Source organism: Tribolium castaneum, chromosome 5 (genome assembly GCF_031307605.1).
Source record: "Tribolium castaneum strain GA2 chromosome 5, icTriCast1.1, whole genome shotgun sequence".
Classification (NCBI taxonomy): Eukaryota; Metazoa; Arthropoda; class Insecta; order Coleoptera; family Tenebrionidae; genus Tribolium; species Tribolium castaneum.
This window is the reverse complement of record NC_087398.1, coordinates 5,622,344-5,643,722: the sequence shown is the minus strand read 5'-3', so window position 1 is coordinate 5,643,722 and position 21,379 is coordinate 5,622,344. Positions and strand designations below refer to the sequence as shown.

The following is a 21,379-nucleotide window of genomic DNA, read 5'->3' as shown; positions in this document are numbered from 1 at the left end:
GTACGAGGCCGTTCTTAAAAGAATTTGAATGACTTTCGTCAAGAATTAAAGATGCTGAAGCGTATCAAGTCAAGAAATACTGCGGCGAAAGAATCTCTTTGAAATTAATCCAAATTAAAAAAATAGACAATACTAGAGCTAGTTTACATGAAATAAATGTTTTTTTGTCTGAAAGTTTAGATCAAAAGTTGAGATCACGTTTATGGCTGTTGTTATTACTACAACTAAACTGTTTATAGTTATTTACGAGAAGATACGTACAACAAAGGATTAAACTTATGCTCCGCGACTAATTTTATCTTTTCATCTGTTGCCGGTTCACTTGTGCGTCAAGCAATGACTTTTACACATATTTTTTTGAAATATACAAGTTTAAATACTTTAAGTTATTTCTTAATTAATGAAGAAACTTTGTGCTTTCTGAAAATTCTAAATAAAATATTAAACAATTTTTGGTATTTTTTAAAACGTGTTATGCTATCAACATTTTTATAGCTTTGTTGTTAACAAAATAACAGATTAATTTTCGGGAATGGCACCATTAGCTTACATTGTAGTAAACCTGACTATTTACATGTGTAAGTAGCGATAAGTGTACTTTGTAACCCTTAATCAATTCATACATATGAATTTCATTTTGATTATTACAGTTATCGTTGAAATAAATGTTATTTTTATTCATATTAATCGTATAATAAATACTTCACTACAATCTTTTTACCTTTTTAAACACTTCTCTTCCACAAGGAACTAGCCAGTGTTTTATTACGTGAGTAGATACCTATTTTTATGTATTTGTGCCTTTTTCACTGCTTTATTTAAAAATTGTAACCACTTTACGAAATACAGAGAGGTCAGGATCAGTAATAGACAAGTTTTACATATTTGATATTTTATTTATCAAAATTCTGAATACAGAAAAAGTCATTTTTTTTACTATGGCCAGACAATACTTTCGATCCAATCAATATACGCCGCCACTCGTGTGTAAACCCCAATGCTGTTTTCTACTCCACACCCTTTACCAAAGGAAGTAACTCCTGCCACAACAAAATGGCTGAACATTTCTTCTGTTTCATTTGCAATATAATGGAGAGGTCCTCCAGAATCACCCTAGAGAAGTAAATGACATTAAAGTGCGACTTTAGTTAGTTATTCTCACCGGACACGTATCTCCCCCCAGAGCATCTCCTGCACACAGCTGCCACTCATCCACAATACCATCCTTCAGTTTCCTTTTTGACGCATTCGCGTATCTTTTGGCACACTTCTGGTAACTCACTAGTTTCAAACCGACTTTCAAAAGGTGGCTACTTTGGTCGCCGAAATACCCGACACTGCCCCATCCTATAGCCTCAAGTGTTACAGGAACAGAGGCATCAGTGTGTAAACACGCAGGATCGGAATAACTTTGAAAAGTAACACTTGCGTCCAACTTGATCAAACCAATATCGTGGTAATGAGAGCTGGACTTGTATTTGGGATGGGCGAAAGTTTTGACGATTGGAATGTTAGGGTTAGGACCGTCGGTGTCGTTTTTCAAATCTAAGTCGCCGATACGGACCCAGGTTGCAGGTCCGCTGAAAATATTTTCACAAATTGGGGGAAAAAATCGAAAATACTAACAAGTCTTGCGAGAAGAGACAATGAGCGGCCGTTAGGATAAACCGTTCGCTGATCAAACTGCCCCCACACAACCAGGAAATGGTTGTGTTTTTGTCACCGTAACCAATCGCTGCCTAAAATATAAATTATTTTAAGTCACTTGGGCGCTAGGCGCAACATTTTTTTACCATGTGTGGGAATTCGTTGGATTTGGCTTTTGTCCCTAAAAATATGATAGGCAAAGTCAAGTCCTTTTTTGCGTAAAGTTTTAAGCATTCTGAAATACAATTTCAATTTCCAAATTTATTTCGTACTACAAATTAAATTTCTCTCACGTTGGCGACTTTTTTCACCAGACTGGCGCCTGGCCACCACACGTTGGCTAACAGGACAACAGACTAAGACGTTGCTTCCTTTAAACCCGCAAAATTGGGGATTTACACCTTGTTTTAGAAGTTGTTTTGCATGTTCGCAGTTGTGTACACTGATACAGACCCCATTTTCTTTCGTAGTGGGAACAACACAACTCTCACCTCAAAATAATATGAAGAAAGTTAGTTAAAGCCAAATTAAACCTACCTTCGTCTAGTAAAGCATTGCTTGTTAAAAATAACGAGAAAAATAACACTAAGAAAACCATAACGCTGTGTTTGTGATTCATTTAAATGTGTCAAGCAAGTATAATGTAAAGGTGATCCAGTTGTACGAAAATAAATTGCTTCAAGTTCTGGTTTTGCTCTTTAATGAAGAATTACTTTACAATTTCTTAAGGAAGTAATACAGTCTTAACACAAATGAGAACAGGTTTACGAACGATTTTTCAAGGCATTTACCTTCGACATCTTTCGGCCATGGTGTGTGTTTTTTTAATTGTTTTTCCCTTGATATCTCTGGAGCTAAATATTTTAGAGAAATGCTAACGTTAGTACATCTTTCGGTTCACCAACAAAGTCCAAATTTTAGGATACTCAGGTTTAAAAAAATAATTTCTAAAAGGATTTAAAAAATGGATTTAGGTCATCATGTAGTTTTAGTTAAAGATCAGTAGGAAAAATAACTGAACATGATTTATTTGTATGTTTATATTTAGCTTTTGGGATTCAGAGGTTTTTCGGCTTGTTTTTAAAAAAAATTCTCTCCAAAATTGCCTAAATCACCTCAAACAAGCCAAAGTAACATCAATTCGAATCAAATTTCGTGATTTTCCAGCCAGTTTCAGTGAAATTAATCGAGAAAGTGTTGTTTTCGCCCCAAAAAAATTGTGCTAAACTCTCGAAATATCATTTTCAAAATAATTAAATAAATTTGGCGACAGAAAACTAAAATAAGAGCTTAAAAGGGAAGCATACTCCATTTATAGGTTTGTTGTTGCCACAAAATGGTGCAAGTAGGCAAAACAAACGGTAAATCCTCGACCGCAAAAAAGGGTCAACCAATAACATCGTAGAAACGGTAGGTGCCTGTGTCTCAGCAAAAAATCGCACTTGACTCCACCTCTCTTCGATTTAATTTGGCCAAGAAATGACATAACATTAAATATTTAACATTAAATAATTCCTAAATAAATTGTTCCTAACGACATAACGTACTTTTAGCCCCTCCATTCCAAAAAGACGGAAAGAAAACATTTGTTTCCATGAATTGAATAGAAAATTTCATTAAAGAACGCGTAATTATTCAATGAAAATTTTACTTTCCTTACTTATTGTCTTACATTTGCAATCTACAAACGTGTTTGTTAACTGAAAACAAATTTTACGAAAGGTATAAAAGAATTAAATAATTTTAACAACGAAAAACCAAAATAAGGAAACATTACATTATTGTAAACTTTTTTCTACGTCGTAGCACAAATATTATCAATAGCGAAAGAGGTGTAAGGAAAAGCTGTAGGGAATTAGATTTCCTTTAAACATAGACATCATATTTATATCAATCTACCAGTAATAATTTTAGTCATAAAGACAAAAAATAGCAGACTAATTTTCGGAAATGGCACCATTAGCTTACATTGTATTTATCCTGACTATTTAGGAACACGTGCAAATAGCGATAAGTGTGCCTTGTAATTTTTACTCATCTCATGCATATTATGAATTTTATTTTACTTGCTTATTAGTTATCGTCAAAATAAATGTTATTTTTATGCATATTAATCGTATATATTTCACAATTTTTTTACTTGTCTTTCACAAGGAAATACCAGTGTGTGCCGTAAGTACTTAATTATTTTTATTTTTGGCATTTTATCACTTTGATTGTTTCATTTTTAAATTGTTAGTCTAGACACATTTTTGCTTGACTTGACCAAAGGCATTAAGAGTCGTAAACACGTGTTGTATTTAAAACTTTATTCAAAAATCATTTATTTTTACTATGGCCAGACAATACTTTCGATCCAGTCAATGTACCCCGAGACCCTGGTATAGACCCCAATGCTGTTTTCTCCCCCGCATCCTTTACCAAACGATGTGACACCAACCACAACAAAATGCTTCACCATATCGTCAGTCTCATTAAACCTATAATGGAGCGGTCCACCTGAATCACCCTAAAAAATTGAACAAACATCGAAAATTACCCAACCGTTAGTTCTCACAGGACAAGTATCTCCCCCGATAACATCCCCTGCACATAACTGCAGCCCATCCACAATCCCATCCTTCAGTTTCGTTTTCGACACATCGGAGTACCGTTTTGCACACGTTTGGTAATTCACTACTTCCAAACCGACTTTCATAAGGTGGCTACTGGGGTCACCAAAAACCCCGACTTTGCCCCATCCAATGGCCTCAAGTGAGGTGGGCACAGAGTTGTCAAGGTGCAAGCATGCAGGCTTGTAGTAACTTCCGAAAGTAACGTTCTTTTCTAACTGGAGTAAAGCAATGTCGTGGTAATGCGAACTGGACTTGTATTTCGGATGGGCAAAAGTTTTTATAATTCGGAGATCGTTAGGGTCAGCATCTTCTGTGTCGTTCTTGAGGTCTAGGTCGCCAATACGCACCCAAGTGGCCGGTCCGCTGGAAATTATGTTTGAAATTGAATTTTTTTTAAATTACTAACAAGTCCCGAGAGAAGAGACAATGAGCGGCCGTTAGGATGAACTGTTGGCTGATTAAAGTCCCTCCACACAACCACACAATGCTTGCAATGTTGTCACCGTAACCAATCGCTGCCTGAAATTATAATTGAGTAATTTTTGAACTAGAGGCATGTTTGTACCATGTGAGGAAATTCCTTCGACAGTGCTTTTTTGCCCAAATCTATCGCGTAATAGACCCATTTCTTGTCATATTGTCTTGAACACACTAAAACCAAATTTGGTTAAATATTTTTAACAGTCAAATTGAAGAAATTTAATTACGTTTGCGACTTTTTTCACCAGAAGTTTTAGTTACCAACCGTTGATTAACAGGACAACAAACCAAAGCATCGTTTCCTTTAAACCCACAGAACTGGGGATTTCCACCTTCTTTTAAAAGTTGTCTTGCATATTCGCAACTGTGTACACTAATGCAGACCCCACTTTCGTTTGTAGTTGGGACAGCACATTTCTCACCTCAAAATAAAATGAAGAAACTTGGAAACTAACAAATTTACTTACCTTCGTACTGTAAAGTACTACAAGTTAAGAGCAGAGAGAAAAACCACGTTAACACTAAGAGATCCATGATGGTTTGTTTGCGGTTCTTGTATGATAAATAAAAATACGAAGAACAGGTTTACAACCTAATAATCATTCCACGACAACTTGCTAACAGCTATTCAAATTACTGTATTTTTGTTGCTGTTCATTTAATATTTAGGCTCTTAAAAATATAAGAGCAAGTATGTGATTTGACTGACATACTATTTTTCAATTTGATTTAAACATAGGTATAAAAAAATGGAAAATTTATTTTAACAGGTTGATTTACATTTTCGTAATAAAACGCAAATTCTTACGAAGCTGGTCATGCAAATGTGCTTGACTTAAAACTAAAACATGTCGCTGTTTTAAACTTATTAACTTAAACAATATAATTTTCCCAAATTTTGATTTTATAAAATTTTGATAAAACATTGTGACTCGAATTACTCGAAATGTATATGTAGAATATACTACGTATAACAAAATAAAAATTAAAGTTTTTACTTTTTTTAAATTAAATAGCTTCAAAATACTAGTTAAATAATAATATTTTTTTTATAATTTATTATAAGAAAGGTACAACTTTTAAGATCACTCGTTATATTGTTATGCAACTTTAAAAACACTACTGTTACTCTCCATTTCCACTGTACCTAGGTCCAACTGTGATGTGGTTTCGCCTGGCCGATAATAATTAATCATTGAATTATTATGCATCTCGACATTTCTAACGTGGAAATCATTTTTAAATGAAAATCAAGGTCGTGTTTTGTTTTATTATCACTTGTAAATGGTCGTTAAATCTAAACTCGCATTCCAAAGGAAAAATAAAATATTTTAGCGTAGGTAGATGATGTTCTCCGAATACGGTGTGTTTTTTTGCAATTTCAAATCCTTAAAAGTAAATAAAACCCAAAACGGACACCTGTCTAGTATGGACAATGCTTGAATTGCAAATTAAATTTGCGATGAGTAGAAAACATTTAATAAAAATGGGACAAGGAAAATGTTTAATTATTGCAATAAAAATTGTAACATACTTGACCTTTACCCTAAGATGGATCTTTAGATAATCCCTCATAAACATTGGTAATTGTGGGAATCCCAAACAAACAATATTTTTGGTGTTTTGTAACAAACCCAACAACAATATATCATAAAATCAAACATTTGCACGTGAAGATGTCAATGCCGACCTTCAAATTATCGGTAGGAGCTTATTTGCATTAACATTGTCCCCACTGTTGAATCGCTTAAACCAAATAATATGCAAATGTAGGTACACTTTAAAATGTTCCTAGGGACGCTTATGTACTGCAGGAAATCCTGTTCTCGCCAAGAATGCGCCGTGGAAGGAGCCTTTTTAAGTTACATTCAAGAACTTCATAAAAAATGCAGTTTGCGGTTGATAATCATTGTGTTTAGTCCAAGCGACGTTTCATTTTAAATATTTGGCGAAAAAATTTGCGCAAAACGACAAAACAGGGGGTAAGGTAACTTAGTGTTTCTCCGATTTATTATTATCCACAATTAAATAAATAATAAATTGTATTACGAGTAAGTAAATTATTTTAACTCACTTAGCAATAAAATTAACAATGATGCCATTATCGTACAATGTTTTCTGTGTTGCCTGGGTGGAGTTTTGGTGATTAGCCACAAATTTTTTAAGATAAGCCTTGCCTTATTTTTTTTCAAAAAATGTAGGTACTACAATTAAGAAATTTCAAAAATTTTCAAAAAATCATTTGTTATTTGGCGAATTTTATTTCAGAATAACAGAGGTCATTCTAACAAGAAATTTAATTAAATTGGTAAGATTGCTCAAGATTTATTTTGTAGTGATTAAAAAAATATAAGTATGTAAACAACCTGGCAGATATTTTTGAAGATAATGAAATAGTTGTCTAATCTGATTTCAAAAATGAAGATAATATTGAAAGTAGGAACAATTACGCTATCATTCGCTATCACATTAGATTGTGTAACGCCGGAATTAATAAATCCCCAAATAATACAAAATTCCTCCATGAAATTTCTGAGAATCAAAGTGTTTCAATATTTACCTTAGATTAATGCACCGATTTCGCACTGTCCGTCTCTAGATCACAGGCGTTCCTATTATTTATTCTAGATTAGATATATTGGATCAGGTGTGAACCACACATGGTGGTACATCAGTGACCCTCTAAAATGTATCATGGTGTGGACCAGAAAAAGCGAACAAACCCCAAAGAAAAAGCAAATTTGTTCTCACTGATCACTTTTTTGTAAGTACTCACTTGTTCAACTAATCGCTGAATTTTGAATTTTCAAGCTTCACGCACGACTTGCTCAAAAAGGGCTACAAAAATGATTTCGTCGAAGAAGACGTTTACGAGGTTTTGCATAAATTTAGATCATCGAAACTGGGAGATACGTTAGAAGAACAGTGGGCGAAGGAACAGAAACGGAAGAACCCGTCAGTGTATCGGCTCTTATGGGCCTGTTATGGCAAATATTATCTCTTTCTGGGCTTCATCCAGTTAGGGATGAAGATTTGTGTTTTGTATTATTTCCTTTAATCGGGAATTCTAGTTTAATTAAATGCTTTCAGAGCGATTCAACCAAATGCTTTAGGGAAGTTCGTCTCGTATTTCACTTCGTCCACCAAACTTACAAGAGCGGATGCCATTTATTACGCTTGTGTTTTGATCGCGATAAACATCATTAACACCACCTATGGCCACAATTACATGTTCCATATTATGGAGCTAGGAGTCCGTATCAAGACGGCTTTCTGCTCCCTCATCTACCGCAAGTCTTTAAAATTAACTTCTTCGTCATTGTCTGCGACAAGTGTGGGAAAAATCGTAACACTTGTCACAAAAGACGTGACAAATTTCGAAAATGCGATAATTTTCATGAACGACATGTGGATCAGTTTGATACTCCTTGTGTTGACATCCTGGATGATGTATAAGAAAATCGGAGTGGCGGCTTTGGCCGGAGTTCTCTTCCTAGTGCTGATAATACCCTTGCAAGGTGAGTCAAAACTAGCGGTAAATATTAATTTGATTCAGTTCTGTTTGGGAAACTGACCACGACCCTGAGACTCAAAGCCAGCAAAGTGACCGATCAGCGGATCCAACTGACTCAAGAGATCCTCTCCGCCATAAAAACCATCAAAATGTACACTTGGGAGCGCTTTTTCGGCGAGAAAATCTCCAAAGCCCGCGAAAAGGAAGTGACAAAAGTCAAGCAAATTTTTTTCTCCAAAGCCACGTCCCTGGTCATCGGTGGCTTGGTCATCAGCGTCACTTTCTACATCATCGTGATAACGTACATCCAAATGGGGAACTACTTCACGGCCGAAGTGGCCGTGTTCTTGAACGGCTGTTTGCACATATTACGCTCCTCAGTCACGATTTCCATCCCAATAGGAATCGCCCAAACGGCCGAACTGATCGCTTCTGTCAACCGAATTCGCAAATTTCTCACAGCTGACGAGCAACCGCAAACGAGCACCGAGTCAGACTCAAAACCCATAATCGAATTAAAACAGGTCGCTGTTGAAGTCAACAAAATCCCGATCTTGCACAATGTTAACCTGACGTTCAAGTCCGGCTTGAATTTTATTACCGGCAAGCTCGGAGGTGGCAAAAGCTCGCTCTTGAAGACCATCCTCCGGGATTACCCCACTTGTGCCGGGAGTCTGACCATTCACGGCACCGTGTCGTATGCCTCGGAGGAACCGTGGCTGTTCCCGTCGTCCATCCGCCAAAACATTCTATTCGGCCAGAAATACAACCCAGAGCGGTACAATAAAGTCCTCCAAGTGTGTGCCTTGGAGCAAGACTTTGACACTTTCGAAAAGGGGGACAGTACCATCGTGGACGACCGCGGAATGAATTTGAGCAAAGGCCAGCAAGCCAGGATCAGTCTGGCCAGAGCTGTGTACTGCGACAGCGATATTTACTTACTAGACGACTGTTTGTCGTCTCTGGATACTCAAGTCCAGGAGTACGTCTTCAGGGAGTGTGTCAAGACGTTCCTCAAGGACAAAATCGTTGTTATGATTTCGCACAACGAGCGCCAAATCAAAGACGGTGATTGTGTGGTCATTATGGAAGGTGGTACCGTAAAATCGTGTTTGAAACCGTCCGAAATACGCGACGAAGAAATCGAAGAACTGGTCCGTGAAGACGACAAAGGTGTCGAAGACGATATTATCGACAACATCGTGCTGGAAAACGACGAGTCACGCGAAGACACCAAACTAATAGACAAACCGAAACACAACATCTACAGTGAGCAGAAGAAAGAGGGGAAGGTCGATTTTGGAGTTTACCGAAAGTACTTCACACATGGCGGCTCACTGTTCGTTTTGTTTTTGATAATCCTACTGTTTGTTTCGGCCCAAAGTGCGAGTATTTTTTCAGAGAACTGTGTCAAGAACTGGTAATTTGCCCGCTTTTTTATGTTGTATTGTTCAATGGTTTCAGGATTAACTTGCAACAAAACATATCGGACTACAAGTTCAACGCTTCCAACATTTCCGAAACCGAATATCACACCCTGATTAGGAAAAACACCAAAGTTATCAACATGTATACCGCTGCTATTATCACTTCCACAGTGCTGTTGCTCTTAAGGGCGTTCGCCCTTTTTGCGTTTGCCACGCGGGCCTCAGTTGCCCTTCACAAAGCAATGGCCTTGTCGGTGGTCAACGCCACAATGAAATTTTTCGACTTGCACTACATCGGGAATATTTTGAACCGCTTTTCCAAAGACCTTGCAATGATTGACGAGATTTTACCCCACACTCTCTATGAATGCTTTCGGGTAAGTTGACTTACAGCAATCAAACTCCAGCCAAATTTGGAATATTTTAGATGATTTGCTTCATCAGTGGCGTCTTAATTTTGATTCTAATAGTCAGAGCTTTGTTCATCATCCCCATTTGTATCATGGCTGCTTTACTTTTCATCCTGAGGAAATATTATTTGCCAACTGGGAGAAGTCTCAAAAGACTGGAATCAGCAAGTGAGCACTAAAAAAATTATAATTGTTGCTAAAACTTCTCTCTTAGCACGTAGTCCATTCATTGGGCATCTGAATGCCTCTTTGGAAGGCCTCACTATAATTAGGGCCTACCGCACTGAGGACATTCTGCGAGAAGAGTTCGACAAACACCAGGACCTTTACACTTCAACCTTCTACATGATGCAGTGCACAGCACGAGCATTTGCCTATTTCGCAGACATGATCTGTAGCCTCTTCATGGCCATTATAATAACCTGGCTCTTAATTACGAGATCAGGTAGAAGTTTTCAAGGTTGCTTACTAAACTAATGGTTATAATTACAGATTCCCTGCCTGGGAACGTCACTTTGGCCATAACGCAGGCCCTTGGCTTGACCGGCCTGCTCCAGTGGGCGATAAGACAGTGGGCAGAGCTAGAGAACTACATGACTTCAGTGGAGAGAGTCCTAGAATACGCAAACGTGGAGACGGAAAACCGAGCTGGCCAGGTGTTGGACGACTGGCCCACAGGTGGCAAAATCACCTACCAGAGGGTTAACTTAACGTACGGCAAGTCGAAAGAATTTGTCTTGAAAGACATCACTTTTGCGATAAATCCGCGCGAGAAAATCGGCATTGTTGGACGCACAGGTGCTGGGAAAAGCTCGCTGATTTCGACTCTCTTCCGCTTGTACCGATGCGAAGGGGCAATTGCCATAGACGACGTCGATATTAAAACCCTCTCTTTGGATTTTCTGCGGTCGAACATCGCCATTATCCCTCAGGATCCCGTTTTGTTCAGCGGGACAATCCGCAGCAATATTGATCCAATCGGCCTCCACACGGACGAGGAGATTTGGAAGGCGGTCACGACCGCGAATTTGAAGACTTTGGTTACAAGTCTGGACTATGAAATAACCGAAAGTGGGTCCAATTACAGCTCTGGGCAAAGGCAACTGATTTGCTTGGCGCGGGCGATCATCAGCAAGTGCAAAATTATCATTCTGGATGAAGCGACAGCGAACGTGGATCCCGAGACGGATGTGATGATCTACTCGATTATCCAGGAGAATTTCGCGTCTTGCACGGTTTTGACCATCGCGCATAGACTGCATACTGTTATGTATTCCGACAGAGTAATGGTTGTGGATAAGGGAGAAATCGTGGAGTTTGATAGTCCCAGTGTTTTGCTTAGCAATCAAGACGGATTTTTCTACAAGATGATTCAGCAAGCCAACTTGTTGAAGTAATTTTAGGTTTATGGTTTTTCGTAAATGTGATTTCTGAGCAGTTTTGTACTTAGCAGTAATAAAGAATTTAAAGTAACATGGTGGTTTAAATCTTAAACCCAACAAATCATCACCTAGTTTTTTTTTGCAGACCTGCTTTCGTAAAAATGTACCTGATCACATATTAACGAGTATGTTCACTATTTTATTATTAAAGAGCATAAAAAGCTAACGAGCAACATCAGTTAGCAAGAGAATGAACAAGATAATCAGGAAATTTGCACGTGGTTCATTACCATACCGCAACAAAGGTAATTATCGTCCTTTATCCAGTCACGGAAATACCGCATATTATTGCCGTGCCTAACAAATCCAAACGTAACTCTTCACTCGAATTAGTGACGCAGAAATAACGTTCTTATCCCCTGTAAATAACATAATCAAATTTATTGTGCTTTTCAAACGATGATCGGACCGAATCTCCTCCATAGTATCGCGTGCGTACTACCAGAGACAGGTTTAATTCGATAAGCCTGTTTTATTAGATCATAGTACAATACAAACTAATTGTGAAGTCAGAAGCAGTGTTCAGTTTCCTTCAATCGTATTAAAGTGTTCGTGATGGTGCGCATTTTCGCAATTACTCAAAATGCGGAAACCAAGTTTTTCAACCGTAACAATAATTGAGCGAAACATCCGACACAAAATATGACCCAGATTTCGAAAAAGCGACGTGTTAGCCAAAAGTCCAGTACCAAATTGAACTTCCTTTGACCAGCCACACGGAACACATAAAAATAATTAAAGCACAATACATCGCATTATGTTATTGAGATAACAAACTGATAGCAATGGACCGAGGTCACTCTTTCAAAAGAGAGCCCAATCCCAAGGAAACAACAAATATAATATCTCTGCTCTCATTCTTGTAAGTACGCTGATAATTGTCGTAATTACCACCAGTGGCGTCTTCCAGCTACTTTATCAAAGTTTTCAAAAAAGGATACGCGAAAGGGATTCACAGCAATGATTTATTCGAAGTTTTGCAAAATTGCCGCTCAAAGGAATTGGGGGATTTGTTAGAACAGCAGTGGCAGGTTGAAGAAGGCAGAGGGAAGTCACTATGTCGTGCCCTTTGGCACGCTTTCGGCCAAAGATTCCTAAAATTGGGGCTAATGCAACTCGTGGTCAAGCTGACAATTACGTGAGTTCGTCCTGTAGTGGTGACTGAACTGAGTTGGGATTTGCAGTATTTGGTCGCCTCAAGCATTTTCGAAATTAATTTCCTACTTCAGTCCAGCTCAAACCGAAATCAGCAAGCAAGACGCCGTTTATTATGCTGGCGTTGTGATTGGATTAAGGATAATTCACGTGTTTTTTTCCAACAATTACACTCTGGCCTTAACCGAGCTGGGCCTTGGGGTGAAAGCAGCCGTTTGTTCCCTAATTTACCGAAAATCACTTAGGCTGAATTCCGATTCTTTGTCCGAAGTGACTGTGGGGAAAATTACCACGATCATAAATAAGGACGTTGATGCTTTTCAAGACTTTATAGCTTTTGGGAACGATGTCTGGATCGCCTTCATACAGACGGGAATCATTTGCTACCTAGTTTATAGCAAAATTGGAGTGGCGTCCTGGGCGGGCGTCACCTTCTTTCTCGCTGTTTTACCATTTCAAAGTACCACAAGTCACAACTATCAAACTTTAATACAAACTTATTTGTAGTTTTTATCGGAAAGTTGGCCTATAATTTTAGACTCAAGTGCAATAAAAAAACGGACGAACGATTAGAGTTGACTCAAGAAGTACTGTCAGCAATCAAAATCATCAAAATGTACACTTGGGAGAAGTACTTCGAGACGAAAATTTGTAAGGCTCGGAAGTAAGTTCCAAATGTACGTACTAATTCGAAAAAATCGAGATGATTTCAGAGAAGAAGTCAAGCAACTCCACAGGCTTTTCTATGCCGAAATTTGTATAACAATAATCGGGAGCATTTCCACGAAAGTGGCTTTTTTCATCTTCCTGATGACCTACGTCTATTTGGGTTACGACGTTACAGCGGAGGTAGTTTTCTACATTTTGAGTTGCTTCTACGATCTTGAATACTCGTTGAGTAACATAATCCCGTTTGGTTTTTCACAAGCCTCTAAACTATACGCCACTGCCAAACGATGCGAATCTGTACTCAACTGTAACGAACTGCAGAAAAAAATCGAAAGTGGACCCAAATGCTCTCAAATAACTTTTAAAGAAGTTGGGACTTCAATAGGTCAGAAAGAAATTTTGAAAAACGTTAATCTAGCTCTTGGTCGCGGCTTGAATATTGTAACTGGTTTTGTGGGCAGCGGCAAAACAGTTTTCCTCAAGACCATCATGCAAGAGTGCCCTTTTATTGGTGAAGTTACTACTTCTGGCCGCATCTCTTACGCGTCTCAAGAGCCTTGGCTCTTTCCCTCAACAATCAAGAACAACGTTTTATTTGGCGAAAATTACTCAACCGAGAGGTACAAAAAGGTTTTGCAGCTTTGTTGCCTGGATTATGACTTGGCTTTGCTTCCCTTCGGAGATAACACAGTCATAGGCGACCGCGGGATAAACCTAAGCAAAGGCCAACAATCTCGGATCAACCTAGCCAGAGCTGTGTACAAAGAAAGCGATATTTACCTCCTAGACGATTGTCTAGCGTCCCTGGATTCGCACGTCAGTGACAAAATTTTTGAAACATGCATTTGTAATTTTTTGCAAAATAAACTCGTGGTTTTCGTCACCAATAACTTGAATTATGTGCAAAAAGCCGACGTTATCCTTGAGATAAATCAAGGATCGGTGGCGTGCAACATGGAGAGAAAATCTGGGTTTGAGTGCCTTGTCCGTGACTTTGATCAAGACACTGGAAGCGATCAAGAGGAAATAAAAAATTCGGAAGTCTACCACGAGTCGAAAAATTCCGAAAAAGTGAGTTTGGGAGATTACCACAAGTATGTCACGTACGGTGGGGGTCTTATTGTCTTTTGCCTCATCATGGTTTTGTTCACAACGGCACAAGCGTCGGCCAGCTACAGTGAGAAATTGATGACGAATTGGTAAGCCTACCAGTGGGCAAATTTTGGCAAAAACTTTTTTCTAGGGTTACTTTGGAGCAAAATTTGTCGACTGTTTCCGGCACCAATAGCACGGACTTTAACAGCCTCTACAGAGACAAAACGGACAGCTTGACGATGTATTCCGTCACATTTGTGTTGTCCATTGTTTTGACAATCATCAGCGCATTAACGTTCTTTTATTTTGCAAGAGTTGCTTCAATCAATATGCACAAAGCAATGCTGCACAGTGTCATAAATACTACGATGCATTTTTTCGACTCGAACTTTATCGGGAACATTTTGACCAGATTTTCCAAAGACTGTGTCACTGCGGATGAACAACTTCCAGTTGTGCTTGTGGAGTGTTTGAGGGTATCAATGGTCACAACCTTAAAATTGTCACAAAATTGATTTGTAGATGATTTTTATTGCTTTCGGGGGCATTGTTTTGATCACAACGGTGAATTACTTGTTCCTACTTGAATGCCTGGTTCTATTGGTGGTTTCGTATTTGATGAAGCGATTTTGCCAACCGACTAGTCGAAATTTGCAGCGACTTCATGTCCAAGGTATTAGATAATTCTAATAAATTTGTAAAATTTTTGATTTTTTTAGCCTCTATCCCAATGATTGGTCACGTCAACTCGACTCTCGGGGGCTTGACGACCATAAGGGCTTGCAATGCCCAGGAAATGGTAATTGACGAGTTCGACAAGCATCAGAATTTGTTTACTTCAGCCAGTTTCATGCTAAACAATAGTTTATCGGCCTTGTCGTTTGGCTTGGATTTGTTCAGTGCCCTTTTTGTGTCTTCGCTCATAATCCAATTTTTGGTTTTTGATTTTGGTGAAAAATCAAGTTTTGTGTGTTACTGTCCTAATTGAAATTTTTAGACACTGACGTTGGTGATGTCGGTCTTGCAATAACTCAGTCCTTCACAATCACGAGTTTGATAACAATTGGGATCAGCAACGTGTCAGACTGTGAAAATTTGATGACTTCGGTTGAACGAATCTTGGAATATGTTTCACTGGAACAAGAGGGAACGAACGGAATAACGATCAAAGACTGGCCACGGAACGGTTTAATTAATTTCAACCAAATCGCCTTAAACTACGGCGGAAGTAAATCAATGCTGGACGACATAAACTTCACAATTCAAGCTAGGGAAAAAGTTGGGATTGTTGGAAGGACTGGAGCTGGGAAATCCTCGATTATTTCAAGTTTGCTGCGTCTGTACCCAACCACAGGGAAAATCACAATCGACGGCGTTGACATCGAAAAAGTGTCCCTGACTTGGCTTCGACGAAAAATCTCGGTCATCCCGCAGGACCCGTTCCTCTTTTCGGGAACAATTCGGGAAAACATGGACCCTTTAAGCCACTACACCGACGAGCAAATTTGGAAAGTGCTAACAAATCTCGGACTGAATAATTTAATCGACGATCTCGGTGCCAAAATCGACAAAGGCTCGACTTTAAGCGCCGGCCAAAAACAGTTGTTTTACCTCGCACGTGTCATACTTCAGAAAAATAAGATCGTGGTTTTGGACGAAGCCACTGCAAATGTGGACCCAGAGACCGACGTTTTAATCAACGAAGCCGTCGCAAATCATTTCGGCGATTCGACTGTGATAGTTATAGCTCATAGGTTGTCTTCGGTGATGAGTTGCAACAAAATTATTGTGCTGAGTGACGGACGGGTTAGGGAACTCGACGAACCCGAGAAGTTGTTGCAAAATAAAAACAGTTTTTTCCACAGTATTATTAAATAAATTAAGTCACTGTTAAATTAATCTGTGATAATAAAGCACAAACTAATTTTATTTCCTCAGTTGTGTCTTATTCATTAAACCTCCTCCTCTGCAGACAAAATTTAATGTCACGAAATTGGACAATTTAGCAGTTAAAACAATAGCTCGGGGCCACCAGGCCAGTTCATCCAACAGAAACTGCTGACACTTTTCCACTTTTCTCATCTTAGTATGTGATTGTAGCTTCAAAAAAAAAATTTTCAGTTACGTGGTCAAACTTTTCAAAAAGTTTCATTAAATATTTACTAAGTTTACTAAGACTTGTACGATACCCAAGTGCCTTCACCAGAAAAGTAGAAGAGAGATTAGAAAAATTCTGGTAAAGGAATTTACAAAACAAAGAAATTTAGAACATTTCTCACACTTGAATTAAGTGGTTGATAATCCCAATATCACAATTGATAAAGGATTCACGTTTAATAATGCGGTAAAAGACATTTTCCAAATAAAAATCCACTCTGGAACAATTATTTGCAGAAGAATTTTAATTACCACCAACAGAGATACGGAGTTGTACACAGTTATAATTTATTGCCATAATACCGCCATAGACTTTATTGTTATCTTTGATTTACGACAGAATGCAAAGCAAAATAAAAGATTCATTATATCCACATCAAACACAAACAACTGTTGATAATAACATGGCACGTGTTTATTAAATAATTAGGATCTCACCTAGGATTACATCTAAAAACTATGTTCACGACATTGTAGTATTTCGTTAATTTTCTCTAAAGTGGACGTTTTCCTCCGCCACTGCGTTAAAATAATTAAGTTAAATTAAACTCGAGCGCGTGTTGTCTCACAATTCCTAAAATCAACTAAAGTTATGGACCGTGACAACACCCTGAAAAGGGAAACCAATCCCAGAGAAACTGCAAATATTTTCTCCTTTTTGTCATTCTTGTAAGTAACGTAACAAATTGGCACAAAATATGAAATAACTGAACCTACAGCTACTCTCTCCAGCTTTTTAAAAAAGGTTACTCAAAAAGCTTAGAAATGGAGGACATCTACGAAGTCGTGCCTGACTGTCGTTCGAAGCAGTTGGGCGATCGTCTAGAGAAACAGTGGACAATTGAAGAAAATAAAACTCGAAAGCCGTCAGTTTGCCGGGCTCTTTGGGGTTGTTTCGGCAAAACTTTCATTTGCCTGGGATTAATACAATTTGTTTCAACTGTGGTCAAAACGTGAGATTTTAAATGTACAATTCCGGAAACATCAGGTCTTATATTTCAGAATTTGGTCACCGAGAGCTTTATCAAAATTGATTTCGTATTTCAATCCCGGCCAAACCGACTTGACCAAACAAGATGCCTACTATTACGCTTGCATGGTCATTAGTTTGAGTGTGCTTGACTTAATTGTTAAAAATAATTATAAACTAGCCGCATCCCAGCTAGCTGTCCGTATAAAAGCTGCAGTTTCGACGCTTCTTTACCGAAAATCCCTGAAGTTGGGTAACGAAGCGTTGTCGGAGATAACGGCTGGGAAAATCATAACAATCACAAGCAAAGACTTGGATATTGTTGAAACTGTAATAACGGAAGGCAATGATATTTGGATAGCTTTGCTGCAAACTGCTCTCATCTGCTATTTGATTTATTGCCAAATCGGAATCGCTTCACTCTCTGGAATTGTCTTTTTCTTTGTCGTGTTACCCATTCAAGGTATTTTTTTTCTAACTGCAATTGCCACAATTTAACACCTTGTAGTACTTTTGGGCAAACTGGCGTACACTTTCAAACTGAAAAGTAGCAAAAAAAGTGACGAAAGACTCGAGTTCTTGAAGGAAGTTCTGTCAGCGATAAAAATTATCAAAATGTACACTTGGGAGCAATTTTTTGAAACCAAAATCAACGACACCCGAAAGTAAAACTACCAAATAATGCAACAAAGTAACCAGAAAATGTTTTCAGAGAAGAACTGAAGGAAATTTATAAACTCTACTACGCCAAAATAGGGATTATAGTAATTGGGAACGTTTCGACAAAAGTTGCATTTTTTATTTTTCTAATGACTTACATTTGGCTTGGTAATGACATATCAGCTGAAGTGGTTTACTACATTTTGAGTTGTTTCAAAGACCTTGAAGCGTCGCTCAACATAACTATGCCTTTTGGCATTTCGTACCTTGCGGAAATGTTTGCCACCACCAAAAGAATTGAAAGTGTTTTGAAAAGTAAAGAACTGGGACCAGTCCACAAAGATATTGACTGCATAGAACCTAAACTCATTTTATCTAACACCACTGTCAAAATACGGGACAAAGTAGTGTTAAACAACGTATCATTGACCCTCAGCTCAGGTCTCCATGTCGTTTTGGGCCCAGTAGGTAGTGGCAAAACAACATTCCTGAAAACAATCCTTCGGGAAACTGAATTCAGTGGCGAGCTCCGAATTTTTGGGAAAATCTCATTCGCGTCGCAAGAACCGTGGCTTTTCCCCTCAACAATAAAAAATAATATCCTTTTCGGGGAGGAATTTTTCCCCGGACGTTACAATAAAATTTTACAAATCTGTAACTTAAACCATGACTTAAACTTACTACCGGAGGGAGACAATACACTTATAGGAGACCGTGGTTTGAATTTAAGTAAAGGCCAACAAGCTCGGATAAACCTAGCTAGAGCTTTGTACAGAGAGGGTGATATTTACCTCTTGGATGACTGTTTGGCGGCTTTAGATGCCCACGTAAGTGACAGCATTTTTCAAGAATGCATTTGCAAGTTCTTGAAAAACAAAATTTGCATTTTCGTGACCAATAATTCGGACTACACTCAAAACGCTGATAATATCATTGTGCTAGAAGGCGGGTCAGTCAAAATTGAAAAGAAAATAAAACTCGAAGAAAAGTTACTCGAGCTTGAAGCTCTTAACAAAACGACCGAAAGCGAAGAAAATCAAGTCGTGGTGAAGAGTGACCAAAATCAGATTTATCACGAAGTGAAAAAGTCTGGAAAAGTGCCTTTGCGTGACTACCATCAATACATAATTTACGGCGGAGGTTTGACCATATTTTGTGTCTTGATGGGGCTTTTTGTAGCAACTCAATCCATGGCTAGTTTTAGTGAGAAAATTTTAAGCAAATGGTTGGTGTAAGCAAGTTTTTGTGCAATCACGACTTTATTTTTTCAGGGTTACTTTGCAACAAAATTTAACAAGTGGCAAAGAGTTGAATAAAACTAACATTGCTGAACCTAAATCTAACGAGAAGAACAATTTCTTGGCGATTTACGCGATCGCTGTTATTTTTTCCATTTTGTTATCGTTGGTTCGTTCATTTTCATTCTTTTTCTTCACCAGAAAAGCTTCGTTCAATATTCACAAAGCAATGGTGTGTAATATAGTAAACAGTACCATGCAATTTTTCGACTCACATTTAATCGGAAATGTTCTGAATCGGTTTTCGAAGGATTTTGCAACTGTTGACGAACTTCTTCCATTTGTCGTGATTGAGTGCATGATAGTAATACTCGTACAATCAAATTAATAGTAATTACTTGATTACGTACATTTTAGATCATTTTAGAAGTCGTTGGTTCTATAGCTCTGTTAACAACAGTCCATTACGTTTTCCTCTTAGAGGCCTCTTTCGTTTTGTTTTTGGCTTGTGTGGTCAAACAGTTTTGCCAACCCACTGGACGTAATTTGGAGAGACTTCACATTCTAGGTAACTTAAAAATTTCAAAAAAGTTATTGAAGAATTTTGTAGCTAGAAGTCCAATAATCGGTCATATGAGCACCAGTCTAGAAGGCTTAACAACCATTAGGGCAAGCAATGCTCAAGACGTTGTTAAAAAAGAGTTTGAAAGGCATCAAGATTTGTTTTCGTCTGCATATCTCATGGTTATTACAACGTTCAAAGCTTTAAATTTTTTTATGGAATTAGTATGTGTCGTTTTCTTTGGTGTTGTACTTTTACAGTTTTTGGCGACTGATTTAGGTAGTATCCTTAACGATTTTTAATTTTTTCATATAATTTTTGGCGCTCTAGATGCTAGTGTGGGTGATGTAGGGCTTGTAATAACCCAGTCTTTGGCAACTGTCACCACCTTTACACTAGCTATGATAAACATAGCAGATTGTGAAAACCTGATGATTTCTGTTGAACGTGTTTTGGAATACACCAAACTCCAGGAAGAACCAAAAGACGGGAAAATAATAGACAATTGGCCAAAACGAGGCCTGGTAGCCTTCAATAATGTTTCTCTTAAATACGCTTCAAATAAACAAATGTTGAAAAATGTTAATTTTGAAATTGCGCCCAAAGAAAAACTGGGACTTGTTGGTAGAACCGGGGCCGGGAAATCATCAATTATCTCGGCTTTGTTTAGATTATACGAAACCGAAGGCTCAGTCACGATTGACAACACCGACATCAGGGAAGTTTCCCTCAATTTATTGCGTTCAAGGATAACCGTCATCCCTCAAGATCCCTATCTGTTCATAGGCACAATTCGCGAAAATTTGGATCCTTTGGGTCAGCACAGTGACGACAAAATTTGGAAAATTCTGAAAGACTTGCAGCTCGACTCTTTAATTGATAATCTCAATTCCCAGATTGATAAAGGATCAAATTTTAGTGCTGGCCAAAAGCAGTTACTGTGTTTGGCGCGTGCTGTCCTTCGGAAAAGCAACATTTTGGTTTTGGATGAAGCTACAGCAAACGTTGATCCAGAAACTGATACTTTAATCGAAGAATCTGTTAAAAGGCATTTTGCGGACTCGACTGTTATTGTTGTGGCTCATCGATTGTTGTCGGTAATGAATTGTAACAAAGTCGTTGTGATGAGTGACGGTCGGGTTAGCGAATTCGACGAGCCGGAAAAGTTGTTAAAGGATGGAAACAGTTTTTTTCGAAGTGTTATTAAATAATTCTGAAAAGTGTGTTTTCTTAATTTGTATTCCTGTTATTACCCCAACTTAAATATATGTTGACTTTATTTGATGACTTTATAATAGCGACAACAGCAGTATTAATGGTAATGATGATATGCACGTT

General features: G+C 38.1%; 5 protein-coding genes across 8 annotated transcripts; 3 read left to right on the top strand and 2 right to left on the bottom strand.

The window, feature by feature from the left end:
- The first annotated feature begins 716 nt into the window (after positions 1 to 716).
- On the top strand, positions 717 to 11,566 carry LOC660296 (ATP-binding cassette subfamily C member 4). 3 transcript variants are annotated; one of them, XM_015980367.2, is made up of 9 exons: positions 717 to 769; positions 7,371 to 7,506; positions 7,554 to 7,784; positions 7,833 to 8,260; positions 8,299 to 9,676; positions 9,721 to 10,060; positions 10,111 to 10,261; positions 10,308 to 10,538; positions 10,586 to 11,566. In XM_015980367.2, exons 2-9 carry the CDS (start codon positions 7,430 to 7,432, stop codon positions 11,488 to 11,490), a joined length of 3,741 nt encoding a protein of 1,246 aa, XP_015835853.1. In that variant the 5' UTR covers positions 717 to 769; positions 7,371 to 7,429; the 3' UTR covers positions 11,491 to 11,566. The 3 variants fall into 3 exon arrangements, with proteins under 3 accessions (XP_015835853.1, XP_971632.1, XP_015835852.1); XM_966539.4 differs by lacking the exon at positions 717 to 769 and adding an exon at positions 6,564 to 6,724; XM_015980366.2 differs by lacking the exon at positions 717 to 769 and having other exon boundaries at positions 7,127 to 7,506.
- Positions 876 to 2,444, bottom strand: LOC660175 (serine protease snake). Its single transcript, XM_008195350.3, has 6 exons — positions 2,185 to 2,444; positions 1,941 to 2,138; positions 1,794 to 1,882; positions 1,627 to 1,739; positions 1,163 to 1,580; positions 876 to 1,113 (listed from the first exon to the last, which is right to left on the bottom strand). The coding sequence occupies exons 1-6, from the start codon at positions 2,264 to 2,266 to the stop codon at positions 937 to 939; spliced, it is 1,077 nt and encodes a 358-aa protein (XP_008193572.1). The 5' UTR covers positions 2,267 to 2,444; the 3' UTR covers positions 876 to 936.
- On the bottom strand, positions 3,942 to 5,458 carry LOC660236 (venom protease). The gene is made up of 6 exons (XM_966485.3): positions 5,210 to 5,458; positions 4,970 to 5,164; positions 4,828 to 4,913; positions 4,669 to 4,781; positions 4,205 to 4,625; positions 3,942 to 4,156 (listed from the first exon to the last, which is right to left on the bottom strand). The coding sequence occupies exons 1-6, from the start codon at positions 5,274 to 5,276 to the stop codon at positions 3,980 to 3,982; spliced, it is 1,059 nt and encodes a 352-aa protein (XP_971578.1). The 5' UTR covers positions 5,277 to 5,458; the 3' UTR covers positions 3,942 to 3,979.
- Positions 11,567 to 11,860: 294 nt separating the features above from the next.
- LOC660357 (probable multidrug resistance-associated protein lethal(2)03659) lies at positions 11,861 to 16,391 on the top strand. Its single transcript, XM_966594.5, has 9 exons — positions 11,861 to 12,397; positions 12,446 to 12,673; positions 12,720 to 13,150; positions 13,198 to 13,354; positions 13,404 to 14,558; positions 14,603 to 14,930; positions 14,977 to 15,127; positions 15,174 to 15,404; positions 15,452 to 16,391. The coding sequence occupies exons 1-9, from the start codon at positions 12,321 to 12,323 to the stop codon at positions 16,330 to 16,332; spliced, it is 3,639 nt and encodes a 1,212-aa protein (XP_971687.2). The 5' UTR covers positions 11,861 to 12,320; the 3' UTR covers positions 16,333 to 16,391.
- A 648-nt stretch (positions 16,392 to 17,039) lies between these two features.
- On the top strand, positions 17,040 to 21,264 carry LOC660416 (probable multidrug resistance-associated protein lethal(2)03659). Of its 2 annotated transcripts, XM_015980608.2 has the most exons (10): positions 17,040 to 17,280; positions 17,331 to 17,564; positions 17,614 to 18,044; positions 18,090 to 18,246; positions 18,294 to 18,409; positions 18,461 to 19,466; positions 19,513 to 19,843; positions 19,897 to 20,047; positions 20,090 to 20,320; positions 20,372 to 21,264. In XM_015980608.2, exons 1-10 carry the CDS (start codon positions 17,204 to 17,206, stop codon positions 21,250 to 21,252), a joined length of 3,615 nt encoding a protein of 1,204 aa, XP_015836094.1. In that variant the 5' UTR covers positions 17,040 to 17,203; the 3' UTR covers positions 21,253 to 21,264. The 2 variants fall into 2 exon arrangements, with proteins under 2 accessions (XP_015836094.1, XP_015836093.1); XM_015980607.2 differs by having other exon boundaries at positions 18,294 to 19,466.
- Positions 21,265 to 21,379: the final 115 nt, after the last annotated feature.

What these genes read in the sequence shown, in the direction of transcription:
- LOC660175 (XM_008195350.3), bottom strand. Translation starts at nt 2,266, where the DNA reads ATGAATCACAAACACAGCGTTATGGTTTTCTTAGTGTTATTTTTCTCG. An exon ending in TGTCTCTTCTCGCAAGACTT is followed by an intron (nt 1,581 to 1,626) that starts GTTAGTATTTTC and finishes AAATATTTTCAG; the next exon opens with CGGACCTGCAACCTGGGTCC. An exon ending in TGGGGGGAGATACGTGTCCG is followed by an intron (nt 1,114 to 1,162) that starts GTGAGAATAACT and finishes TTACTTCTCTAG; the next exon opens with GGTGATTCTGGAGGACCTCT.
- LOC660236 (XM_966485.3), bottom strand. Translation starts at nt 5,276, where the DNA reads ATGGATCTCTTAGTGTTAACGTGGTTTTTCTCTCTGCTCTTAACTTGT. An exon ending in TAGTACTTTACAGTACGAAG is followed by an intron (nt 5,165 to 5,209) that starts GTAAGTAAATTT and finishes TTTTATTTTGAG; the next exon opens with GTGAGAAATGTGCTGTCCCA. An exon ending in TCGGGGGAGATACTTGTCCT is followed by an intron (nt 4,157 to 4,204) that starts GTGAGAACTAAC and finishes TCAATTTTTTAG; the next exon opens with GGTGATTCAGGTGGACCGCT.
- LOC660296 (XM_015980367.2), top strand. Translation starts at nt 7,430, where the DNA reads ATGTATCATGGTGTGGACCAGAAAAAGCGAACAAACCCCAAAGAAAAA. An exon ending in GGGATGAAGATTTGTGTTTT is followed by an intron (nt 7,785 to 7,832) that starts GTATTATTTCCT and finishes AAATGCTTTCAG; the next exon opens with AGCGATTCAACCAAATGCTT. An exon ending in GCTCTTAATTACGAGATCAG is followed by an intron (nt 10,539 to 10,585) that starts GTAGAAGTTTTC and finishes TTATAATTACAG; the next exon opens with ATTCCCTGCCTGGGAACGTC.
- LOC660357 (XM_966594.5), top strand. Translation starts at nt 12,321, where the DNA reads ATGGACCGAGGTCACTCTTTCAAAAGAGAGCCCAATCCCAAGGAAACA. An exon ending in AAAATTTGTAAGGCTCGGAA is followed by an intron (nt 13,355 to 13,403) that starts GTAAGTTCCAAA and finishes AGATGATTTCAG; the next exon opens with AGAAGAAGTCAAGCAACTCC. An exon ending in GCAGCGACTTCATGTCCAAG is followed by an intron (nt 15,128 to 15,173) that starts GTATTAGATAAT and finishes TGATTTTTTTAG; the next exon opens with CCTCTATCCCAATGATTGGT.
- LOC660416 (XM_015980607.2), top strand. Translation starts at nt 17,204, where the DNA reads ATGGACCGTGACAACACCCTGAAAAGGGAAACCAATCCCAGAGAAACT. An exon ending in TGTCGTGTTACCCATTCAAG is followed by an intron (nt 18,045 to 18,089) that starts GTATTTTTTTTC and finishes AACACCTTGTAG; the next exon opens with TACTTTTGGGCAAACTGGCG. An exon ending in GTTTTTGGCGACTGATTTAG is followed by an intron (nt 20,321 to 20,371) that starts GTAGTATCCTTA and finishes TTGGCGCTCTAG; the next exon opens with ATGCTAGTGTGGGTGATGTA.